Below are 21,930 nucleotides of genomic sequence, written 5' to 3'. Positions count from 1 at the left end.
ATGGTGGGACTAAGAAACTGTTCTACATGGGAACCATTGCTACTCAAGGCCTCCTGCATCAAGTCCTGTGCCAACGGCTGCTCCCTGGGCATCACCGCGCACCTTACCTACGCTAATGCTGACATGGAGTCTGTAGAAGGTGAGTAGTACGATGATACACTCTTAGCACAAGTTATAATCTCAGCAACTGTATTTTGAACGGATATAATCAGTACAGAACACCCCATTACTTCTAGCAGACAGCTCAATATTATCTGATATGCCACCATCTTTATCAGCAAAAGGGCTCAAGAAATATTGGTGGAAATTAACTTATATTTATCATCATAAAATCTCTGGTTTTAGTATAAGACATCATGAGACATGGATTTAGTGTGGGCTAGGCAATAGTAGCTTTATTGGGACGTACTACTTTATCGAGAATCAAAGTTGTGACTCATAGGAAAGATATGGGTAAATTGAAAACAGTAGAGGGATAAGGATTGACCCTTGAGGAACTCCTGCAACAACAAAGGTTGTGCTAGAGAATTTAGAACATATTTAAAAACACATTTTTAAATCAAGAGCAAAGCAGTCAATCTATGCTTCAAAGTTATCAACCCTAACCCAAAAGCACCAAAATCGGTCAGTCACATTTGTCACAGTAGCAGTAAGCAATAGGAGCTTACTGAGAACAGTCTGATGATGAAAGATGATGAGTAGGTATAACAAGACCAGAGGGTTATTCATGGAGGTCAAAGGGTTTAATGGCAAGGAAAATGTATTGATGATTTGAAAACAACTTCAAGATTAAACAAAAAAAAAAGCAGCACTTGATAATTCTTTATTTTCAAAACGCCTATGTCAGCGTTCAACTAAATCTGACATCTGGGAAGGTGGCAAAGCAGACCTTATCACGCTCTTACAAAATATCTATTGTTCTTTGAAATATACTAGATTTATGTAGTTTGATTGCTTTCTAAATTGATGCCTAAGTCTGAAAACATATTTCTGTGTGTCCAACATTTTCGGGTCATCTAGGTGTGTTTGTGTACCCTCTCGGGGAAAAGGAGGTTGTGGTTGGCTTTGAGGCTGTGATTGCGGGCCGGTTGGTGGGGGTCCAGATCCAGAGCCGAGGGAAGCTGAAGGACTGCTGTTTGGATTGCTTCCCTGGATCTGGTCTTGAAGGCCACTGTGGGAATGGCCGGGAGTGGGGCTGCTGTGGGAACTCCAGCCTTGACATGCAATGCACCAACGGTGAGGAGGGGAGGAGACTTCTTGTATTTTCCTTGTAGATAAAAATGGTCATTTGTACTACAATGTAGTGTGGACCGTTGTGCACTACTGTAATGATCAGTCTCTACATAGCCACAAATATAGCCACAGTAAGTCCTTTCTCTGTCCTGTTTTAGCCTCTCTGAGGATAGAGAGGACAGACGAGGGAGGCAAATAGATTTGGCTGCCTGCCTAATGGCGTTCACTTAGTACAAACGTATATCAACTTGAAGTGCGTCATATTTTATTGGAAACGGTGGTTCCGTACATGGAATAATGTCTCTATAGCAACCCCTTTGCAGCCTTATTTTGATTTCAATGATGAATTATTTCATATTTGGGACTGTGAAAAATGATTAGGGATTCAGAAAAGCAGGTTATGTTTTTATTTGTTTGTTTTTTTATTATTGAAGGAAGGATAGTCCAAAACAATTGAGAGCAGTGAAGGATCGTTTAACTTGTATCCTCCCAGATTTACATTTCCTTTCATCCATCTCTGGTGGGATTTATTTAATAAATGATCTTGAGATATACAGTATGTCAGTGAGTACTGGACTTTAATTTACAAGTTATTAGCAAGGTAATTAATCTGTGTTTGGATATTTAACTGCACACCTTTTGGAAGAGCTCTCTGTAGCAAACGTCGTAAGATACCTTTTAATATTATATGTTTTGTTGATGTGTTTTCCATAAATAAATTCATTTGAGATACTGGGAGAGGGCATTGCAGTGTCAGGAGGAGGATCCAAAACTACTGATTAAGAGAGGGCCTTGCTTTTTTTTCTTTATATATATATATAAAAAATCAAAAGATCAGATTTACCCCCCACCTCCCAATGCCAGTCCACTACGTCTGTTTGAAATGTTGTATTACGTGAGTGACTGTTGTATTTCGTCCTCAGGACATCTTATCCTGGACGAAGACCTTGAAAGAACCACCTTTATCGTGGGCACAGGCGTCATTGGCCCCATGGATATAGTTTCTGTTATAATAAGCACCACACTTGAACTTCCTACATTAGAAAATGGAGCAATCCGCATCATTTACCCCACATTGCTTACTCCGATCGTCACCGGTCAGATGACTTCAAGCAAGAGTGAAAATGGGGGGAAATCTGAAGAAACTGGGTATTTATGTCGCAAACGTCTGTGGCTACACTAATTTACCGAACACTGTCCATTTCAAAGAACTAGATGTAACTTACTGATGTATTTTGTTTTCCTAAATACTGCTCAGACCAACCAGCTGTTTCAGTGCCTCAGGAAAACAAGACCGGGCCCTGGACTCTGAGCAGCAGTGTGCCCACGCCATCTTCACCAGTCCAGCTGCCAACCTGGCTCCCTATGAACTCAACTTCCAGCTGCTGGTCCGAGGGGCCTGCCTACTGGCCGGTACTGACATTCTTCTCAGCTATTGTGAAATATTGGAAGATTTGGCAATTTCATTACAGAATAACAATAAATGGGTTTACAGAGAGGGCCTGAATCTTAACACAGCCAGAACACAAAATCCAAAATGTATCTGAACGTACTCTCTGCTACTGGTGTGTGCTGCCGTAATAGAAAAAGCACACTCAAACTAGAAACTCTGCCAGGTGTGTCTCCCTCTCCTCTCCAAAACAAAGAAGAGTTGAATCTCACTTAATTGTCCTTCCTGGCTCCCCTACAGTCAAGATGGTGGCGAAGATAACACAAATGTGGATTTATTCATCTTCTATCATGCCTAACTTTACCGGATCATAACATACCAGGTATGGAATGAATATGCAGATCCTCCAGTTCCAAATGAGTCCAAACCTTTCTATAGATCTCAGCTTTTGACAACAAAAAACTAAATGCGGCCTTCATTAGACTAGGTAAGGCTTGTTTTTAGCCTAGCCTATTGCCGGAAATGCCTTTTGCTACTGAATCAGCTGTTTATCACTGGAGGCCCCAACCGGCCGGTTGAGAGTAGTGAGGAGTCAGCCGTCAATAAAATAGTTTTTTTTTTAACTTGTGAATCCTGCAACCAAGACAAGAGGTCCTTGAGCATTCAGTCATAAATGAGAACCAAAAGTATTAGGCTGATGTGTCCAGTAGTATGTTAAATTAGTTGTGGACAGACAGACAGACATTACTATGTAATATGCATTATTGGTGTTAATGCATTTCTTTATTTTTTCTTCCTTCACTGATTTGTAGGCCTGGAGAGCCCCACTCACGCTCTGAGGGCAGATGCAGACCCCAGTGCCAAAAGTGCCTCTGCCACCTACATCACCTTGGCACAGGAGCATCCATACGACAGACACATAGAGATCATTTTGCACCTCAGTGGTGAGCAGTTGAAAACAATCTATATTTGTTGTGTCAGTTTTCCCCCCTGACATTTTAATGTCACTTAAATGAACAAACCTCTTCCACAGAACCTCACAGCCCGTTAGTCATATTAGAGAGAGGCAGGCTCTCATTCAGCCAGTATGAAGAGCAGATCAGTTCCCGCCGTGATTTCATTCGCTGCACACGCAAAGATTCAGATCCTGAGAGGAAGGTTGGTAGTTACTCACTCTGCTTTGCTCTCTTTATTTACCTTTGATATCTCACACGTGTCCCAAATCATGTGCCCTGACTCTGTTACTGCATACAAACATGCTGATGTCCCACTTGGCCTGCAGCTGGAGTTTGTGAGGAAGCGATACCACAAGGACATTCTGAGTAGCCCCGTCTTGATGCTCAATTTCTGTCCCGACTTGCTACGTGAACCTCTGGAGCTGCACAAAGCCACCAGAGAACTGCTGTTCCTTGTGGATCGCAGCGGCAGCATGAGTGGCACCAACATCCATCGAGTCAAGGTGAGCTGCAGGCAACATAAAAACATATCAATGAACCAGTCTAGTCTTTAGATTTATGCACATATGCACATTGATGTGGCTCTGTCCCTTCTTGTTTCCTCAGGACGCCATGGCGGTGGCATTGAAGAGTCTCCCCTCTGGCACCATTCTCAACATTGTGGGCTTCGGCACCACCATCAAGCCTCTGTTCACCTCCAGCAAGCTCTGCACTGATGTTGGTTTTACGCAATTACCTTGCTTTAATTATTTGAATCTGTCTTCTTTAAAGGATTTTCAGTGAAACAAATCACAAGTTATTCTTAATTACATATGAATTGTATTAAGTGAAAGATAATAGACGGAGCATTTGGATCGTGTTTTATGAAAGCAGATGTTTTTCGACCATGTAGGACTATCTGTTCTAGTTTCTATACTCTCTAATCCGGCAATAGGTCAGCTCCTTGGGTTGCCTTAGTAGCAGAGTATCAGGTTGTATCCAGACCAGGGGCTGCGAGGACAAACAGTCTTTGCACAGACTCCCACCATATGGTGACCTTTCATGCATTTTAAATAAGGCACGAGATGTCCTTCCATCTCCTCCCTTGACAGGCATGTTTTTCCACAGTTTGATCTGAGGGGGTTTTAAGGCAGGTGCTAATGTGTGTATGTTTACTCTTTCTTTATTGGAAATACGCTGATTAAATTCTTTGCCACCCTCACAGGGAAATTGGAGAGTCTGATATCAAACAGTGAATTTGACAGCTGTTTGCACAGGACATGTCATGCAGGTGGACAGGTGTTGTGGTTTGATGCTCGCTTCTCCCACCTTTACTGTAGATCTGATAGTATCTTTCCTTTTCTTTTTCTCTGCATCAGGTCACTCTAATGCAGGCATACGAGTACGTCCAGAGGATGAGAGCTGACATGCGAGGCACCAACCTGCTGGGGGCGCTATCCTGGGTGTACCAGCAGCCCATACAGCGCTCATATCCTCGCCAGGTCTTCATCATCACAGATGGATCCATCAGCAATGTGGCTAAAGTGCTCGAGCTGGTCCGCAGAAACACATGCGCTTGCAGGTATTGAGCTAAAATAACTACCAATTAGATATTTAAGCCATGGAAATGATGTGAGAAGCATGGTACAGAAAGGTGTTAGGGGGGGTATTCAATATGAGGCAAAAACACACACAAAATGGATTTTAATTCAAACAACGAGTAAACAAGATTTAGTCTATGGGTGGCGTGCGATAGGGCGTTAAATCACTGTCGGTGACAAGGAGGTAGAGAGGAATGGAGTGCAGGGAGTGAAGGCAGAATGAGCTGATCGATGACGGAGACACCCTGTGGGGGAGGAAAGAGAGGAGGGGAGAAACAGAGAAGACACAAGCAAACAGCGGTCTTGACGAACTGAGACCAAAGCACTGTGAAAGAAAGAAAAGAAAGGGCTGAGGTATTTTACTGCCCCGCCCAGTAATCCCGTTAAGTGCTCTCCTCTGCAGTAGGAGTCATGCCCCTCTGGTTTTCCCTAGGCCCTTCAGCAATGCACAATAACTCCATTTATCTCTCATTAGTATTCTCCTGCTAGACTGACTTTCTCCACTGTAATTTGGCTGTCCCTTTGCAGACTATATTTCTTTATTCCCAAGACGTCTCATTTCAATGAATGTTAATAACATTTTGGTCTCATTAGTATCCGGTTCTATATTTGTTCTAGACTTGCTGTTTTTAGAGAAAGCAAAAAATATCTCAGCCTTTTCAATTATTTTGTCCCCTGCTCTTTTCAAACTCTCAATTAGCCAAATGGCTTGTGATCTCTCCGAGTACCCAAATAACAGTTCTGTCAGTTTGAGGACACATTTTCTCTTTCCTTAGACACATGGATGCATCTGTATGTCATTAGCGATTCACAAATAGATACTCGTGTAAGTCTGAGTTGTTGCAAGAGGCTGGTAGTTGATGTGTTCAGTTGGGTAAACCAAGTGACAGAACACGTTGTACGCATAGTTCAGGAAGTGCATCAAAGTGAAGATAATCCTCACATAATAATTCTATTAATTAATTAATTCTAATAATAACTTCTGCAGATGTTTTGGCATGGGCCTTGGTCCCCGAGCTTGCAGGAGACTCCTGCAGGGCGTTGCCAAACTGTCAGGAGGGACTACAGAGTTCTTGGATGATGAGGAGAGACTCCAGCCCAAGGTCAGCAGCACTGCAGCACTGCCCCCTATTGGTGGAAATATGAATTGTACAACAATTCTAAACAAAATAGATACAGCTTTAGTTCTTCACATTTGCCTTTCAGCACAAGCCATTAGCAGTGGTGAAACGTGAAGTACCTTTTACACAAGTACAATTCTTAAGTATAATTTTATACTTTACTTGGGCTGACTTGCTCTTCTTTTTATTCTATATTTATCTTGTGACCCTTTGTAGGGGGCCCTAGTTTGGGAACTACTAGACTAAACTGCCTAACAGTATACAAAGTAGTGAAAACTAGCTTTACCCATGTCAGCAGTAAAATATTGTGATCAATTTATCTCCTCAGTTAATCAAGTCTCTGAAAAAGGCCTTTGAACCTGTGCTGACCGACGTACGGATTGACTGGTATCTGCCAGAAAACATGGAGGCTTTTCTTTCACCCAATGAAATCCCTCCACTCTACCCTGGGAATCGTCTGATTGGATATTGCACTCTATATGATATGACACATTTCAAAACAAAGAAGACAGAGGTAACATTACTACATTATTTAAAAGTATGTCTGTGTGTGTCTGCTTACGAAAACAGATCTCTAATCTAACTATTTTATAGTCTCAAGGAAGGGGCTATAAAGGTGTACATCGTGGCTCCACGTCTTCTGTTTTTGGACAATCAAATGATGAGCTTTCACCTCCCACTGCCTCCGAGTTAATGCCTGTGGTGACACGTGCAGATGGCACTGACTTGGAGGAAGCACTGAGGGAGATTTCTAGAGAAATCTCCTCTGAGTTCTCCTGTGCCAAAAACACAGATCCTGGCACCAGCCCAGGTCAGTCACTCACCAATGGATCTAGCAGTGAATAGATATAAATCAAGACTGGACACTTCACAGCATATCGGTTAACGTTGGGCTTTTATCCGCTTTAGGTGTGGAGATAGACTGGTCCAGTGACGTGAGGAGGAGGATCCAGGAGAGCTCTTATATTCAGGAGCAGTATGTCCTTACTTGCTGCTCCCTCAGTAGTGAGCCGAGTCTACAAACACAGTCCCACTCACACATACACACCTCGTCCAACTCTTACTCTGCAGGCGGGGTCTTTCTGCCTCACCCTCACTCCTCTGGTTCAGTGCTGGATACAGGGTCTCTCCCCCAAGGCCTTGAAAAGATGCCCCATCCAGAACAGAGATCTTCCCTGTCTCGCTGGGCAGACTCTGCGTGGCAGCAAAACCTCACCGCGGAAAACGCTGATAATGGGGCAGAAAAGGTAAGATTGATTGTAATAGAAGACAGTTTTCTGTATTCCTGGAAGTTACTGGCAAAGTGTAGATAGAACATGACATAGAAACAATACCTCCACCACCGCCAGAAAATAGTTTGACAGGAGAAAACATTTTCATCCATCAGTCATGTGAATGTAAGAGAACTACTTTCTCTCAAAAATACTGTGAGAAATATATTGTGCAAAATGAAAGATAACAGTTTATCCACCAACACAGTGAACCAGAATACAATAAAGCCAATCGACATTGAGAAAGGAGTGCGACCGAACTTTCTTGCTCTGACTTATTATTGGGGGTTGCCAAAAAAGTGTTCTGGAAAAGATTGTACATCCCTAACTGACCTACTACCTGAGGCAAAGTACTGCAGGTAGACCACAGAAGTACTGCAATGTACAAAAAAACACAAAAGTATACATAATATAGTGCCAACAGATGACCCTAACATCTTTTAATTTTAGATATATGTGGTTGCAGAGAAAAATAAAATAGCAGTCTTTTAACTTTTTCCCTCTTATACAACCAGAGTGGGCGTCTGGTTGGAGGTGAGGAGTCTCGCAGGAGACATAAATCTCTGGCCCGTTCAACCATGGCAGCACGGAGTTTCTCATCGCCCCAGGGCGAGTTGGAGATGCATCGCCTGAGGAGAGCTCTGGAGAGGGTCTCCTTCGACCAAACACTGGGAGGGAGGCTGGACGAAAGCGACGGAGAGACGAAGCCTCCATCAAGAGGCACTCTGTCCCGCAGAAGCCTCACTGACTCCAGTAAGCTATTAGTACTATGAAAAGCAGGATTCCTATTTTGCCTCCAACTAATATCTAGCTCTCTCTTTCTCACGCTGACCCTCAGATGGACTCCTGTTCCCCGCCTCTCCTCTGGACTGGGACAGCTTCACAGACCCAGAGTACCTCTTTACTACTGTTCCAGCAGACGTTCCTCCACCAGGTCAGTGCCGCTCGCTCATTCACGGCCTGCTGAGCGGCAGACCTGTGTCCTGGGAGGTCACTGTGGACCTGGAGCACCTCTGGACCCCGGAGGGCCAGGAGACACCAGGAATTGTGGGATGTGGGGGAGAATCAGGGGAAGAAGGAAAAGGAGTTGAACCATGGGAGGAGATCATTCACCAACTGACTGCCCGCTCGGTTATCAGGGACTTTGAGAAAATGGCAGAGAAGGAGAGCGACATTGGACAGGGTGAGGTTCAACTACTTCAAATGTTAATCTCACGTCATCTTAAATTATTCGGTGTACATACTGTCTACCATTTACTGTTTCTTAGGCTCAGCTAAGCGATACCGCATGAAGGCTATCCAGACCAGTAAGCATTGTAACATCATCTGCATGTACACAGCCTTCACTACCACTGATAGGAACCCCAACAAAGGCTTGCCAGACAACATGGACGTCCAAAACACAGGTGTGGTTTACTACCAACTCACACAATCTGTAATCACGAGGAGTGCAATCCAGCATGTGACATTTGTTTACTGAAAGCATATGTTATCTCACAATAATGTTAAATCATTGGAGTTCACCTTTGATATTGTTTTTTATGGGGACAAGTACATGATTTAAACCAGAACTGCATATACAATTATAGAATTATGAGGAAAATACAGATTTAATTTCATAAAGGGCATGGGTACATTTATGTGGACTAGGTTACCATTCGAGCTCTCTCAATCTGTGTGTGTGTGTGTGTGTGTGCGTGTGTGCGTGTGCGTGTGTGTAGGGATGCATTTGGGAAACAGGCGGAGTTCCCAGTCAGGTAGTCGCAGGCAGAGGGCCTATTCTGTCGGTTTGGGCAGACGGCGCACCAGCAGAGACAGTGAAGAGATGGAGGACACCTGGAACTCTACAGGTAGACAGACTTAATGATACCACCACCCATTTCTGTTGTCAAGACTTTAGGTCATCAACAATCTTTGTATCTCTCAGACAGAAATGACACCCCTGCCTCACCCTGTAGCCTTACATCCTGGGACTCTAGTAAGTATTGTCGACTCGATCAGTGAAAACATTTTAGTGTCAGTGTAGTTTCAAGGTTAGAGGCGTCTGACCAGAAAGACAGTTTGGAACTTAAGGTGAGTCTGTATTGAAGGAGAAAAATCTGAACTGCTCTCCCCTGACTTGATTTTGCACACCGCCAACACCTGACGTAGCTCTTAAAGGTTCAATTCACCCACATTACAAAACAAAGATTTCTGTCTCTACTCAAATGCAAAGGAAGGATGTTTTGCTAGGAAGCTCACATCATTGGAAAAACTTTAAAAGCAACATTTCCAATCCACAAAACAGGACTACAACGAGGACTGTTTCTGGTTAAAACAATGGTTTACAGCAAGTAAGAAAATTTTTGGGTCTATGTCATGTAAAGGGTGAACTTAGCCTTTAAACACAGTCAGGAAACATATCTTACACACACAATACTGTCTAATGTTTTATTCCACGCTGCTGTCTCAGGTGTAGGGGGCAGTGCGTACTCTGCTACAGGCTCAGCAGTAACAGGCGCCTCGTGCACTCGTTCACAGCGATCCATCGAGAGCAAGTCAATGGAGAGCTTCTTTGGCGCCAGGTAAGACTTCTTCTTCTTGTGAATGTGGCATTGCGCTGTAAAGTGGACCCATTGTAGCAGTGTTTGTGCTCAAGTTACTTCGGAGAGTAGGCATCTTTCTGTGAGGGGTGTGTATTATGTCTATATCCAAATGTATTCATAAGTTTAAAAAAAACACCTCTTTTTGTATATTCCAGATTTCCACTGGGCAGACTCAGGTCCTCTATTTCATCAGGAAAGCAGGTTCCTCTCAAGTCCCACTGTCTGTCTGCAGAGACTGAGAAACAACCTGAAGCTGAAGCTCCAGACTACCTGCCCCTGGTGAGCTGTGCGGACACATGCATAACTTGAACGTGTGCATACACATGTATTAATTTGTGTCTATATGTCTCCTCAGGTGCATCTGCAGCTGGCGTCAGGAGCTTTTCTTCTGACAGAGATCTACTCCGACTGTGTTCAGATCCCCCTGGACCGGCTGAAGAGGGCTTCACCCTACAGCCTCCACCGCCGCAGTCTCAGCCCACCGTTCCGCTGCACATATCCCAGTGCTCCATCTTTATCTACCTCCATCAAGCTTCCCGGTGCTCCCACACACCACGTTACTTTTTCTCCTTCTTCTTGCTCCCTCGCTAAACCAACCGCTCCTCCTTTCCACCACACTCCAGACGACACGCCCCTGATGCTGGAACCAAGGCTTCGCCGAAGACACCTGTCCGACCGAGACCCCGTCACCTCACCGCCTGACCTCCCCAGCTCTGAGGAGGGCTCTCTGGAGCTATCTGTGGGCCCCTCTCAGAACCAGAGCCACGGCCAGGCAGACAGTGGTCGCGGATCAGAGACGGATGTATGTGAAGTCTCTTCAATAGAGCCGGCCGACCTCCAGGGGAGCAGCCAGTTGGCTCAGGAGGACCTGGAGGGCTCGAGCTGGGCTACGGCTGTGGCTCTAGCCTGGCTGGAGCACCGCTGTGCCGGCTACTTCATGGAGTGGGAGCTGGTGGCAGCAAAAGCAGACTTCTGGCTGCGCTGTCAGGAGCTGCCCGAGGGAGTGGACCTGGCTGGGCTGAAGGGAGCTGCCAGACAGCTGTTCCTGCTGCTGCGCCACTGGGACGAGAACATCAAGCTCAACATGCTGTGTTATAACCCCAATAATATGTGAGACTATGATCTCTGAGGAAACTGAGCCAGATCTACTGATTACTCACTTGTTACCAATGATAGTGACTCCTAAGAAGCAATGCCTTTTAATGGAAGAGTAAATCCTGCATTTTATCTGCAGGATGAACTAAAACCATAACCTAGTGCCAAATTCATTCTAATAGTAAAAGGTGCACATGACATGTTACTGATGTAAGACTTTATATTTATGTGAAAATAACCTTAAATGACAAGAGACCAAGTGGCCTTTTATCATAAATATATATATTGCTTTATGCAAATCACAAGAATGCCTTGACCATCTGAATGGGCTTTTCGTAGTCTTTGTGTTGTCAGTTACTCTGCCAAATGTATAATCAGTCAGTCAGTGTTGATTTTAATCATCAGGATGATTATTTGTTTAACTCTTACTTTAAATAATGAAATTATTGTTGGGAAAATAAATTGAAAAAACATTGAAATTCAGCCATTTGTTATGAGTAACACAAACATACATGCAAGAAGAAAAACATCAAGGTCCAGTGGCATCTCTGTTTAATATAAAATGTCACACGTTTGCTCTTCAGTCTACTGCTAATTGTTCACATTAAATCTATTTATGCGCTTACGAGTGTAACAGTGAACCACTCACAACAGAAGATGAATTTAATACGTAACCAATAGCCGTGATTGTCTTACAGCTTATATAACTACTGGAAAAGATGTTTGGCCTTGTATTGGAGAATACTGCAAATACAAGTGGAAATGCTGTGGGCCACTCGCCGGACATGCAATTAATTTAAAGCTTTTGGCGCTACTTTCATGTTATGTATCAAATTAATGATGTATAAATGATATACGATTGATATATTAATATACTGCTTTCTTATACAATGTACAAGATCATCTGTCATCAGTAAATGGATTTTTGATAATATCAGAATATCAAGCGAGGGAAAAAATAATCAGGCCGGTAGAAATATAACAGCCTACGTAACAAATTCTCTCAAAACAGCGTAACGTTCACAATCTCCTCTTCACACGCCACTCCACTATTCCTATTATGTGTCTGAAAATGAAACCTGAGATCCATATTTTCTTTCTCTCTTCATCTCTTCGTCATGTAGGCATCTGTCTGCACCCACACGTTAGCTTCCTTCACTTTTAGCAGTGAGCTGAGATGAGAAGAATTAAATGGCTCCTTGTATTCACTTATAAAAAGCAGTCTATCCCAGTGACCTCCCTCTGCACTGGTGTTGTGAGGACTAAAGAGAGGAGGGTGAGCGGATTAGACCAAGTGCGACGTCCGGTCCGATCAGGCTGCAGCTCACTGCCGTTTGTCCTTGACGGGCGTTTGTTCTTCTGTTTCTGCTGGGGCTGAAGGCAGCGGTGGAGCCAGCCACAGACAGAGGAGGATGATGAGGTGACAGACGTGGAGGGCGGCGGAGCTGCTGTTAGTAGAGGGGTAGGTGTTCCATGAAAGCTCGATCAGACCCAGGATCAGGACGCTGAAGAAAACAATATAGCATTAACATTGTGATCAAGAGTTGTACGATGGGTCTAAAACTAAAATCAGAAATGGATCTTTTAGTTTAGTATTTAGACTCCCTCTTACCGGAGCAGGTGGGCCAGCTTCTTGACTCCACCGCTCCAGAGCAGGTAAGGAAGCGTGTGGAAGTACCAGACGTAGAACTGGTAGTGCAACGAACGACTGAAGCACATGCCAATGAAGTTAGAGGTGAACAGAATCAGCACCATCTGTGATTCTCCGTCAAGGTTTGACACAAAAGCCGGTGTACACTAGGAACATCATTGAATTACTCTACATAGCATGAAAAGTAATAGTGTTCCTGACAATCCTAATGTGTTTAAGGAACAATATTCTACAGATAGGAGCAGATTCAAATGGAATAAAAGGATATGATCAACAGTGGTTTTCTGAGCAGGGGTTTTCCTCTTGCTGGGTTCCTTCAGGAGTTCAAAGATGCTTTCTCCTGGCCTGATAAGAGAGAAAATAGTTACTTTTAATTTTAAAAAAAGATTGTAATTTCCTTTTCTTCACTAAAATGTGAACAATTCAGCACATGTTAACACAGAGGAAGGTTGTAGGTATTTTACATCTTAAAATAAAAGTCACATCCTCCAAGGACTTCTGTGTTATTAAGATCTATTTGACCTCTGATTCATTCCAGCTCATCTCAAACTGTGATGCCAACAGTAAACTTGGCACCGCCAAAGTCTGTCTCACCTCTTCCAACGACGGAGAGCAAAGAGCAGCAGGGTGAGCAGGTGGGCAGCCAGCAGGAGTAAGTGGAAGTACCGATTCAAGAAGAACCATTCTGGCAGGAAGCGCCAGTTGACCGTCCACTTGAACATAAACTGACGGCCAAGATCAAACGCCTGGCTCATATAACCCATGGGATTTTCCAGGAGGAAAGGCAGACCCAGCAAAAGCTGCAGACAAATTCATTTAGAAATTATGCTTGGCAATACTGGACAACATCAAAAAACATTTTTTCGCATGCCTGGTTTAATGTTATAGAGAATACTTTACCTGTATGCCCGCACACAGGGAAAGTTTGGGGATTGTCTTGATTAGACCAAACTCAGACAGGAGGAGGAAAAGTAGTCCCGGCGCAAAAAGGAGCACATTCATTTTCACAGACACTGCTAAACTGTCAGAAAGAGAGAAAGATTGAGTTGTAATTTCATCATGCAAAGCATAACAAAAAAGAGAAACTTGATATGGTATAAAGATACATGAGAATACATATTCCTCAAGAGAAAGTCATGACATAAAAAGCTAGCAATGTGCTGTGAAGGAGTCCACACTTGCCTGTAAAGGCCGCAGCCCAGAGTCCAGTGTCCGTCCATGAAGAGGTTGACTGCCGCAAACAGCAGCATCATGGCCACTGGATCATTAAAGAGACGCAGCACAAAGATGGAGTGGATCCGATAAGAAGCACAGCACACAAAGAAGAACACATAGGGAGGAACCTGGAAAAAGATTAAAGGAATAATCAAATACAATTACGGCAATAAAAAGGGAAATTACACTCATTGGTGTTTTAACAGGAAACTATTAGGAAATGGCATACCGTATAAACATTTAACAACATTTAACTTTAAACACGTCCTAAAAAGTACAAAGGAATAGAGTTTTTACACAAACTCAACAGCTACATTAACAAAACACTACAGTTTAGTGTCTTATTGCAGCAAATTGTATAATGCCACATGGCAACAGAGGCTTTTGTCACACAGGCTGACCTTCTTAGTGCGGTAGTACATCCTAAAGACCAGCAGCAGTGTGATGAGGTAGAAAGCAGCAAATAGGTACTGGGCCAGGGGGATGTTCACCCCATGGCTGGTGATGTAGTAGAGAGCTGTAAAGATGTAGACAAAGCCAGCCGGGTACCTGCAACAACAAGGTGCTAATTTATCCTGCACTAGAAAAACTAAATCGAGCTACAGGATGGAGAGAAGTACGTCACTAGAAAGAACTTTGAAACTCACACCAAGGGGCCGGTGTCTCCTTTAAGCGCGGTGTAGTCGTAGGTACCATTGATGACTCCCTCTACTTCATCCATGTAGGCTTTCCAGTCTATTTCAGTGTCTGCAATAAAGAGAATTCATTATCAGTGATCATGAATAATAGAGAAGGTTACTGTCAGTGTTAGGTTGTTGTTATTTATATTACCAACATTATCAATTTCTCTGATTATAATTAAAAATCTCTGTGTCTATACATTTCTTTTTAATTATGACAGCTGCCGATCATTATAATTATTAGATTACCAAATACCCATCTTTTGATATGAAACATGTGAAAACTAGATGGTTTATAATCGATTAAAATGCTTCATCAATTATCATTTGCTTTTGTTTGTCAATCTACTGTTGATCCACCAGCTGTTTTAGCATAATGGACAAGGAAGGATTAGTCAATTAATTGGTTAACCAGTTGACAGACGTATTATCACTAACTATTCTGTTTACAGATCCTTTTAGTTCAGCTTCCCAACTTTGAATATTTGTTGGTTTTCTTCATTGTATATCATTGAAGATTGAATAGCTTAAAGTTCTGGACAAACGAAGTAAACTGAAGATCTCAACAATTTTCTGTCATTTTCTAGAGCAAACCATGTCAAACTAATAGATTAAATGGTGATACAATTATTGTTGGTGACAGCCTTATATCAGACAAAGAAGTACACTTGATAACATAAACAACGACATACTAATGCTTAGAATATATGTGTAATATATGTGTAACAATTAGTCAGTAAGCATTAATTATAACACCTCTTTAGAGTAAGTTTAGAGTAGTGTCAGAAAGAATCCGATGTTTAGCTGCATAAAGTTTTAGCCAACAGTTGCTAAAAATAATGAATGTCTTTTAACCCTAAAACGGAACAGGCGATTGCATATGGTCATGCAAGGGCAGTAAATTCCCTTTGACAGGTGGCAGTGTAAGTTAGTAGATTTGCTAATGCTAGCTACTTAGCGTTCAGACACGTTCAGAAAAATGTCACAGCACCACAGCATGCTAACTAGCCGCGGAGCGCAGCTACTTACATGGTACTTTCTGGATGACCCACACATTGATCCCGATCTCCAGGAACCACAACACTGAAACGACCAGTAACGTGTATTCCGTCTTGAACAGGACCAAATGTTTGTCCTGCCACAATGTTTGAAGTTTCCCCCACAGTGGGGACGGGGAACCAGGAGACTTTCTCCGCACACCTCCTGCCATCTCAGCGGTGTAGCGGAATAGCGAAGGAGACGTGGAGACGGGCCGCAACTGACATGCGCCGTAAAACGTCATCGCGCTACGTTCATCACCTACGTCACGTGACATAGACAACACAGCCGAATATGTCAAGCTGAGAGACTTCTTTTCTCTGACAGGTAAAATAAGGATGTTTTATTAATCGTACTTGACATCTAAGACATATCTTTATGTATTAACTATTGTTGATCACATGGTTAGCTAAAGATAAGGTTGTTAAAAAACGTTTAGAGGTCGCTACTGGTTCCCTTGCTGCCCTAACAACGTTAGCTGGCTAGCAGCTGACTTTAGCTAACCAATATTTCAAAGAGAATAATCTCACTGAAATACGTTGTGTAACAAGTGGTGTGCTCACAGGTTAGAAGACCAACTTGCAATGTTTTGTTACCCAATTTCTAAGGGCACTATTAGTTAACAAGGACAGCATCTTTGACTTTGAGTTGTGACTGCTGCTTATGACAAGCCCGGCTAGTTAAAGTTTGTGTTATATTAATGGCGTTAGCTGTCACAGATTTAAAGAGCCGCTAATGTGTGTCCCGTCTCGGTTATCCATATCCTTTTTTAAATACCCAAGTTGTCGTTAAACAGTTTTCATGGTATTTCCAGAACCCTTAAAGACTAACCATCTGAATTTGAAAATATGTGTCACTTGTTGCCAACTCAGTCACATTTTGAATGTCAACACAGAGAACTTGCACTTTTAACACCTGACAAATAGTGAGGTAAACTCATGTTCCATGATACCGGAAGTTTAAAAGTTTCTAGTTTTGTTTGTAACATTACTTGTATTGTTTACATCTTGCCGTGTCTGATGCCATTGCTCATGTTTCTTTACAACACTTCAGTGAGACTGTCTACCTATTCCTCACATGCTAGCTTACATGTGTTATTTTACTGACTTACATTTGATGATCAGCTGACCGCACTATGAAGTGTTGTCCTAATGTTACAACACTGAGATGAGACATGGCCTTTTAAACACACACAGTAATTTCCCATTTTTATTTCATCATTGATACAAAAGGAAACAAGTCAATTAAATAGTTTGACCTTTTTGTATCTCATATGTTTGTGCAGGTCTGCAGTGACAGGAGACTCAGAGGGAATGGATGGATTTCCTGTTAAGATGTCAGAGGCAGTTTGTCTTGGGGCAAGCCTTACCCTCTCAGGCATCTGCTACTATCTCTATAGGAAGAACCGAACAACAGCAAATAAACTTGACGTTAGTTGAAGTTCATGTGTAATTAACTTAACATAGCATAATCTTAAATAACTTTATATTTTGAAAATGAATGTTATGTTGTATGCTGTCCAAGCAATTGAAAGGATTGTGATATATGAAACCATATGAACAATTCTAATCTTTCACATACTGCTTGACATCCTCTTTGGGTAGATCAACACTCTGCTTATGTCTCTGTGTTTACAGTTGATTTCAGCCTATTGGCCTCGTCACAGAGTTCCAAAAAGTATTTATTTATATTTTTTAGAGGACTGAAGAAGTACACCATGCAAACATTTAGAGGGAAAAAGCAAAAGCTGGATAATAGTAATTAAAAAAAAAAAAAAAAAGCAAGAAAAGCCTAAATTTGTGAGACAAATACACAATTTTCTTTTTCATTCCCATCTTGTGAACCCTTAAGTGACAGTTATGCTGTGCACTGTGCAATTTTGTAAAACCTGAAGGCTGTCTACTACTCTATGTTTACTGCATATGCAAACAGTCTGTGTCTCTTGTTGTCAGGATGCTCCACACTTCACCATAGATGGAAAACTCAAAGACATTTTGAAAGTTACTCCAGGAGCATGTCTACAGTATGCTGTCATCGAAGGTAAACTGAGCCTCACTGTTTCTGATACAGACAAGAGCTTTTTTCAACTGAAATACAGGTATACTATCCTTGACTCTTACCATGTGTGTATATATACTGTAGGTGCTGTGCAACCAGTAGCCGAGCCTCTGACGAGCCCCTTCCAAAAAGAATTTGTCGGAGTGTTGCAGAAATTCATGCTGAGAGAGCACAGGCTGGTGTGGAACGGCCTTTCACGCACATGGTGAGAAGTCTATACAATAATATAGTGCAGCATTATGATACCATTCAAGATATACTCTTTTTTTTTTTTTTTTCACCATTATTTGATAGTGGACAGTTTAGTCAGACAGGAAGAGAGAGAGAGAGAGAGAGAGAGAGAGAAGAGAGAGAGAGAGAGAGAGAGAGAGAGAGAGAGAGAGAGAGAGAGAGAGAGAGAGAGAGAGAGAGAGAGAGAGAGAGAGAGAGACAGAGAGAGACAGAGAGAGAGAGAGATGTGACAAGCAACGAAGGTTCCCAGTATGAATAGAACCAGGGACATTCTACTTTTGTGGCATGCGCCTTAAATAGTAAGTCCACTCTAGATTTAGGAAGGAGAGAAAACACATATCTGCACTGGCCTCTATGGGTTGAAAGATGTACGTTTCTGGAACCCAGCTGTGTACAATGGTACTATAATGTCATGGTACATCACTGCAGTACATGGTGTGGAAAAAGCATGTTGTCCCTATTAGATGTCCGGGCAAGCCAGATTTTTAGACGGGAGAAGTTACTTTTAACCACGTGGCTATCAGGACCCCTAACATGATAAATGTTGAAAACAAATCTGGTTCCTGCCTCTCATCAGGTACACATGATAGATGAGACAGCTTTGCTCTTTATGGAAAGCCTCTGCATTTGTGTTTTTGTTTACTGAGTGCCACACTATATATATGTTTTGCTTGTATATGTTTGTAATGTAGGCTTTCTATTAGCCCAATCTGAGATTATTCAAGGGATGTCACGTAGTTTAAAATGCATGAAAAATACATGAAACAATGAGGCAACCCCAAAATGTAAGTGTATCATTTATATGATATTTTATATCGCCATATGTGTAGGCTAAAAATATCTGTTGTTTACCTTTTACCTGTTACAGGACGGACAGTGAACGGGTGTTGCACCAAAGAGTGAATGCAGTGCCTTTTGTATTAGTGGGATCAAATGATACCGCAGTCAGAGTCCTGTGCCCTCTGCAGGCCTCCGGAGTGCACATGGAGACCACCCACGAGAAGTTCCACCAGGTCAATTACGGCCTGGGTGACATCATAGGACAATACCTCAGTGGGGAGAAGCTTAAAGGGCAACTGGAGACCGAGGAAATGCTGAAAGTCAGTTGTTAGATGAGATACTAATGTTGTTAACTTATAGAACTCATTCATTAAGTAATATTCATTTGAATTTGAATCATTTGCGTGTATTCTATTTCCCAACCATAAGAGCAAACATGAACTCATCTCATCTTAATGATACATTTCACTCTTTTTCCAGGTGGGCACAACTCTAACCGGCGTGGGCGAGTTGATACTGGACACGGACGGCATCCTGATTCTCCGCCCCCCTTCTAATGGCTCAAAGTACTTTTTGAGCATTACGGACTTTGACACCCTGCTGGGTGAGCAGGAGAGCACAGCTGTTTGGTGGAAGGTGCTGGCCATTACCTCTGCTTTGGTAGGGGCGGCGGTCATCCTTTTGGTGGGCCGACGCTTCTACCAGCAACTAAAGGTTCGCTGGGAGAGGGAGAAGGAGAGGAGGGAATTTGAGAGACTGCAGGCTGAAAACCCAAGAGCACGTGCTCTAGTAACGGGCCCTGAGGCCCTTCAAGATGGGGAAGAGGAACTCCTAGAGAACGCTTGTGTGATTTGCCTTACTCAGCCACGTAACTGCATTCTGTTGGACTGCGGGCATGTGTGCTGCTGCCACAGCTGCTACCAGGCTCTTCCCCAGCGCCGATGCCCTATATGTAGACAGAGCATCAGCAGAGTGGTGCCTATCTATCACGTCTGAGGCAACTGTGTGATCACATGACCTCAGTGGAGCTTCACCACCACACACACTGTACCAGCTTTACAACTCAAAGGTCTAAAGTGCTGCACTTATACCTAATAAAGGGCAAAGGTTACTCTTTGAAAATCATATTACTGTAAAATAAAAAACCTCAAGATCATACTGTCACAAAAGTGAATTATAAGGACTTCAGTGAGGTATTTTATCTGTAATTGTATGTTAGAAATACAGGTAGAAATTAAGTAATTGGGGGGGAAACGGGGTGTAAATGTATGCAACAGAGATGTTTATTTTCCTACATGTTCGTTCTGTGCCTTATTCTGGGAATTTATATGGCTGCTGCTGTCTAAACAGTGATTGAACTGTATGTATCTGAATAACTTAAATCTGGTCAGAAGGACATAAGCTTTTGTTTCAACCACATATTTGAGTCACATAAAGGTTTTGAAGCAAAATAAGTGCTAAAACAAAGCTGTAGTGTTAATTTAGTTAATGATAAAGTGTTTGCTTGTAAAACACATTCAATAAAGAATCACTCTTTGAGCAAGTGTATTTCGCTTACTGTCAGTATCACCATGTATAAATGCAGCTCACCCACTTTGTTTTAGAAATGGAGCGGTAATAAAACTTCAAACGTCTTAGTATACATATCTGTGAGGCTACAATGAAATACTGCATTATGCTCAATCTGTATGTACAGATCTTACATCATTCAAGGTTTCGGTCTCGTACTGATCCGCAGACATCTGAACTGCAGCTGTTGCATCAAATGGCTGCTGCTCCTCTTAAACATTAGGAAAGTAGTCTGAAAGTAGACACGTATGTCTGAATAGATCCACATGTTTCACAGGACTCTCAAGATGATATGAATTCATGCGGGTCTTATTATTTTTCCATAGGCGCAAATGCTTGTTGACAGCACCTGGTGCCTGAAAAGACTTGGGTGTAGTGAGTCATCAAGCTTACTATTTCTGTCATCTCTAACAAGCATTGAGAGGATGTGGAGAATGGCGGATAGATGAAAAGCCACTTTCTTTCTTTACCGCAGAAAGGGAACAACTAATAGGCATGTGTTTGGGGATGTATTGCAAGGTAAAGAGTGGTTCTTAAGACCTGAGTGGGCGTGAAAAAGGAGCAGGTGGGAGACACAGGATCTCATACATCTTCCCCAGCGGTCATAAGGGTTCACTTTGACAAATTCTTCATGAGCTTTCTCAGCAGAACAGCAGCTGTGGCTCTCAGGGAACAGACTATTACTGTAGCGCTCGCAGACCTCTGAGGTCATGGGAAAAAAACTGTGTTATTTCATTTGTTCACTCCAGTTTAAATTAATAATTGAGAGAATAAAAAGACATTACAGAAAAAGAGTGATCGGAATAATCTCACATGGGCCTTTGCAGGGAGTGAATGCAACGGAAATGTTGTAAAGTATGCACAGTTCATATAGAGATAAAAGCTCTGGACTATAAATAAGCAATTATTTTTTCTTCACTGTCTTAGTTTATTTCCTCAATTACTTCAGGTTTAGCCGATTTCAGTACATCTTAATTATTATAAAAGATTGGTGCTTCTACCACTAGGTGTCCATCTTTCTTTACTTGACTTGACGTGAGATACACACTGTGCTGGCTGACAGTGAGGGAAGACACTGGCTCCAGTCAATGGTTTCCAAGTCACATGCAATTAATGTACGCTGTGATATCCTGTTTAATCCATTCTGATAGCTGACAAACAATTGAGATGATATGATTATTCTCTAATTGTCTCTGCTTCATGGGTGTAGACCCTGATTTGTGGTGATGAGGGTGCAGACAGTGGTGGTTAAGTTAGGTAAAACTTTATTTATTAAGAGTGCCAGTGGGATCAGCTTGGCTAGTAATTATCATGACTTTTAATATTGTGGGAAGTTTTTAGGTAATAAAATGTTGGTCTTGGTTCATGTCATGACAACTAATCATCGGTTTCTGTCAAACTCATTTTTGTTTTACAGAATGTACAAATGTGGTATAATGCTGTTTTATTTATATCTTTAGTAAGATTTGTTTTGTGT

At 42.3% G+C, this 21,930-nt stretch overlaps 3 protein-coding genes across 3 annotated transcripts; 2 read left to right on the top strand and 1 right to left on the bottom strand.

The window, feature by feature from the left end:
- Positions 1-11,701, top strand: vwa5b2 (von Willebrand factor A domain containing 5B2). The gene is made up of 22 exons (XM_029453321.1): positions 1-139; positions 1,021-1,236; positions 2,157-2,382; positions 2,492-2,646; positions 3,436-3,567; positions 3,657-3,781; positions 3,906-4,082; positions 4,186-4,296; positions 4,938-5,140; positions 6,148-6,262; positions 6,609-6,794; positions 6,875-7,091; positions 7,190-7,527; positions 8,067-8,304; positions 8,390-8,734; positions 8,820-8,962; positions 9,305-9,401; positions 9,479-9,529; positions 10,004-10,115; positions 10,292-10,415; positions 10,492-10,667; positions 10,800-11,701. The coding sequence occupies exons 1-22, from the start codon at positions 1-3 to the stop codon at positions 11,248-11,250; spliced, it is 4,077 nt and encodes a 1,358-aa protein (XP_029309181.1). The 3' UTR covers positions 11,251-11,701.
- Positions 11,702-11,766: 65 nt separating this feature from the next.
- On the bottom strand, positions 11,767-16,066 carry alg3 (ALG3 alpha-1,3- mannosyltransferase). The gene is made up of 9 exons (XM_029453954.1): positions 15,807-16,066; positions 14,745-14,844; positions 14,499-14,646; positions 14,065-14,225; positions 13,783-13,903; positions 13,477-13,682; positions 13,151-13,227; positions 12,844-12,988; positions 11,767-12,736 (listed from the first exon to the last, which is right to left on the bottom strand). The coding sequence occupies exons 1-9, from the start codon at positions 16,057-16,059 to the stop codon at positions 12,556-12,558; spliced, it is 1,392 nt and encodes a 463-aa protein (XP_029309814.1). The 5' UTR covers positions 16,060-16,066; the 3' UTR covers positions 11,767-12,555.
- On the top strand, positions 16,023-20,432 carry mul2 (mitochondrial E3 ubiquitin protein ligase 2). The gene is made up of 6 exons (XM_029453955.1): positions 16,023-16,142; positions 17,101-17,245; positions 17,768-17,855; positions 17,958-18,078; positions 18,973-19,204; positions 19,365-20,432. The coding sequence occupies exons 2-6, from the start codon at positions 17,129-17,131 to the stop codon at positions 19,878-19,880; spliced, it is 1,074 nt and encodes a 357-aa protein (XP_029309815.1). The 5' UTR covers positions 16,023-16,142; positions 17,101-17,128; the 3' UTR covers positions 19,881-20,432.
- Positions 20,433-21,930: the final 1,498 nt, after the last annotated feature.

The sequence above is a fragment of the Cottoperca gobio genome, chromosome 17, assembly GCF_900634415.1.
Source record: "Cottoperca gobio chromosome 17, fCotGob3.1, whole genome shotgun sequence".
NCBI lineage: Eukaryota > Metazoa > Chordata > Actinopteri > Perciformes > Bovichtidae > Cottoperca > Cottoperca gobio.
The sequence above is the reverse complement of the archived record's forward strand: the minus strand, read 5'-3'. Positions and strand labels throughout refer to the sequence as shown.

Bases quoted from the DNA above. Each gene is read 5' to 3' on its own strand.
- vwa5b2 (XM_029453321.1), top strand. From the start codon at position 1: ATGGTGGGACTAAGAAACTGTTCTACATGGGAACCATTGCTACTCAAG. The intron at 2,647-3,435 runs GTACTGACATTC...ACTGATTTGTAG, and splicing joins AGGGGCCTGCCTACTGGCCG to GCCTGGAGAGCCCCACTCAC. The intron at 8,305-8,389 runs GTAAGCTATTAG...GCTGACCCTCAG, and splicing joins CAGAAGCCTCACTGACTCCA to ATGGACTCCTGTTCCCCGCC.
- alg3 (XM_029453954.1), bottom strand. From the start codon at position 16,059: ATGACGTTTTACGGCGCATGTCAGTTGCGGCCCGTCTCCACGTCTCCT. The intron at 14,845-15,806 runs GTAAGTAGCTGC...TCTTTATTGCAG, and splicing joins GGTCATCCAGAAAGTACCAT to ACACTGAAATAGACTGGAAA. The intron at 12,737-12,843 runs GTAAGAGGGAGT...TGTTTTCTTCAG, and splicing joins AAGCTGGCCCACCTGCTCCG to CGTCCTGATCCTGGGTCTGA.
- mul2 (XM_029453955.1), top strand. From the start codon at position 17,129: ATGGATGGATTTCCTGTTAAGATGTCAGAGGCAGTTTGTCTTGGGGCA. The intron at 17,246-17,767 runs GTTAGTTGAAGT...TCTTGTTGTCAG, and splicing joins CAACAGCAAATAAACTTGAC to GATGCTCCACACTTCACCAT. The intron at 18,079-18,972 runs GTGAGAAGTCTA...TACCTGTTACAG, and splicing joins AACGGCCTTTCACGCACATG to GACGGACAGTGAACGGGTGT.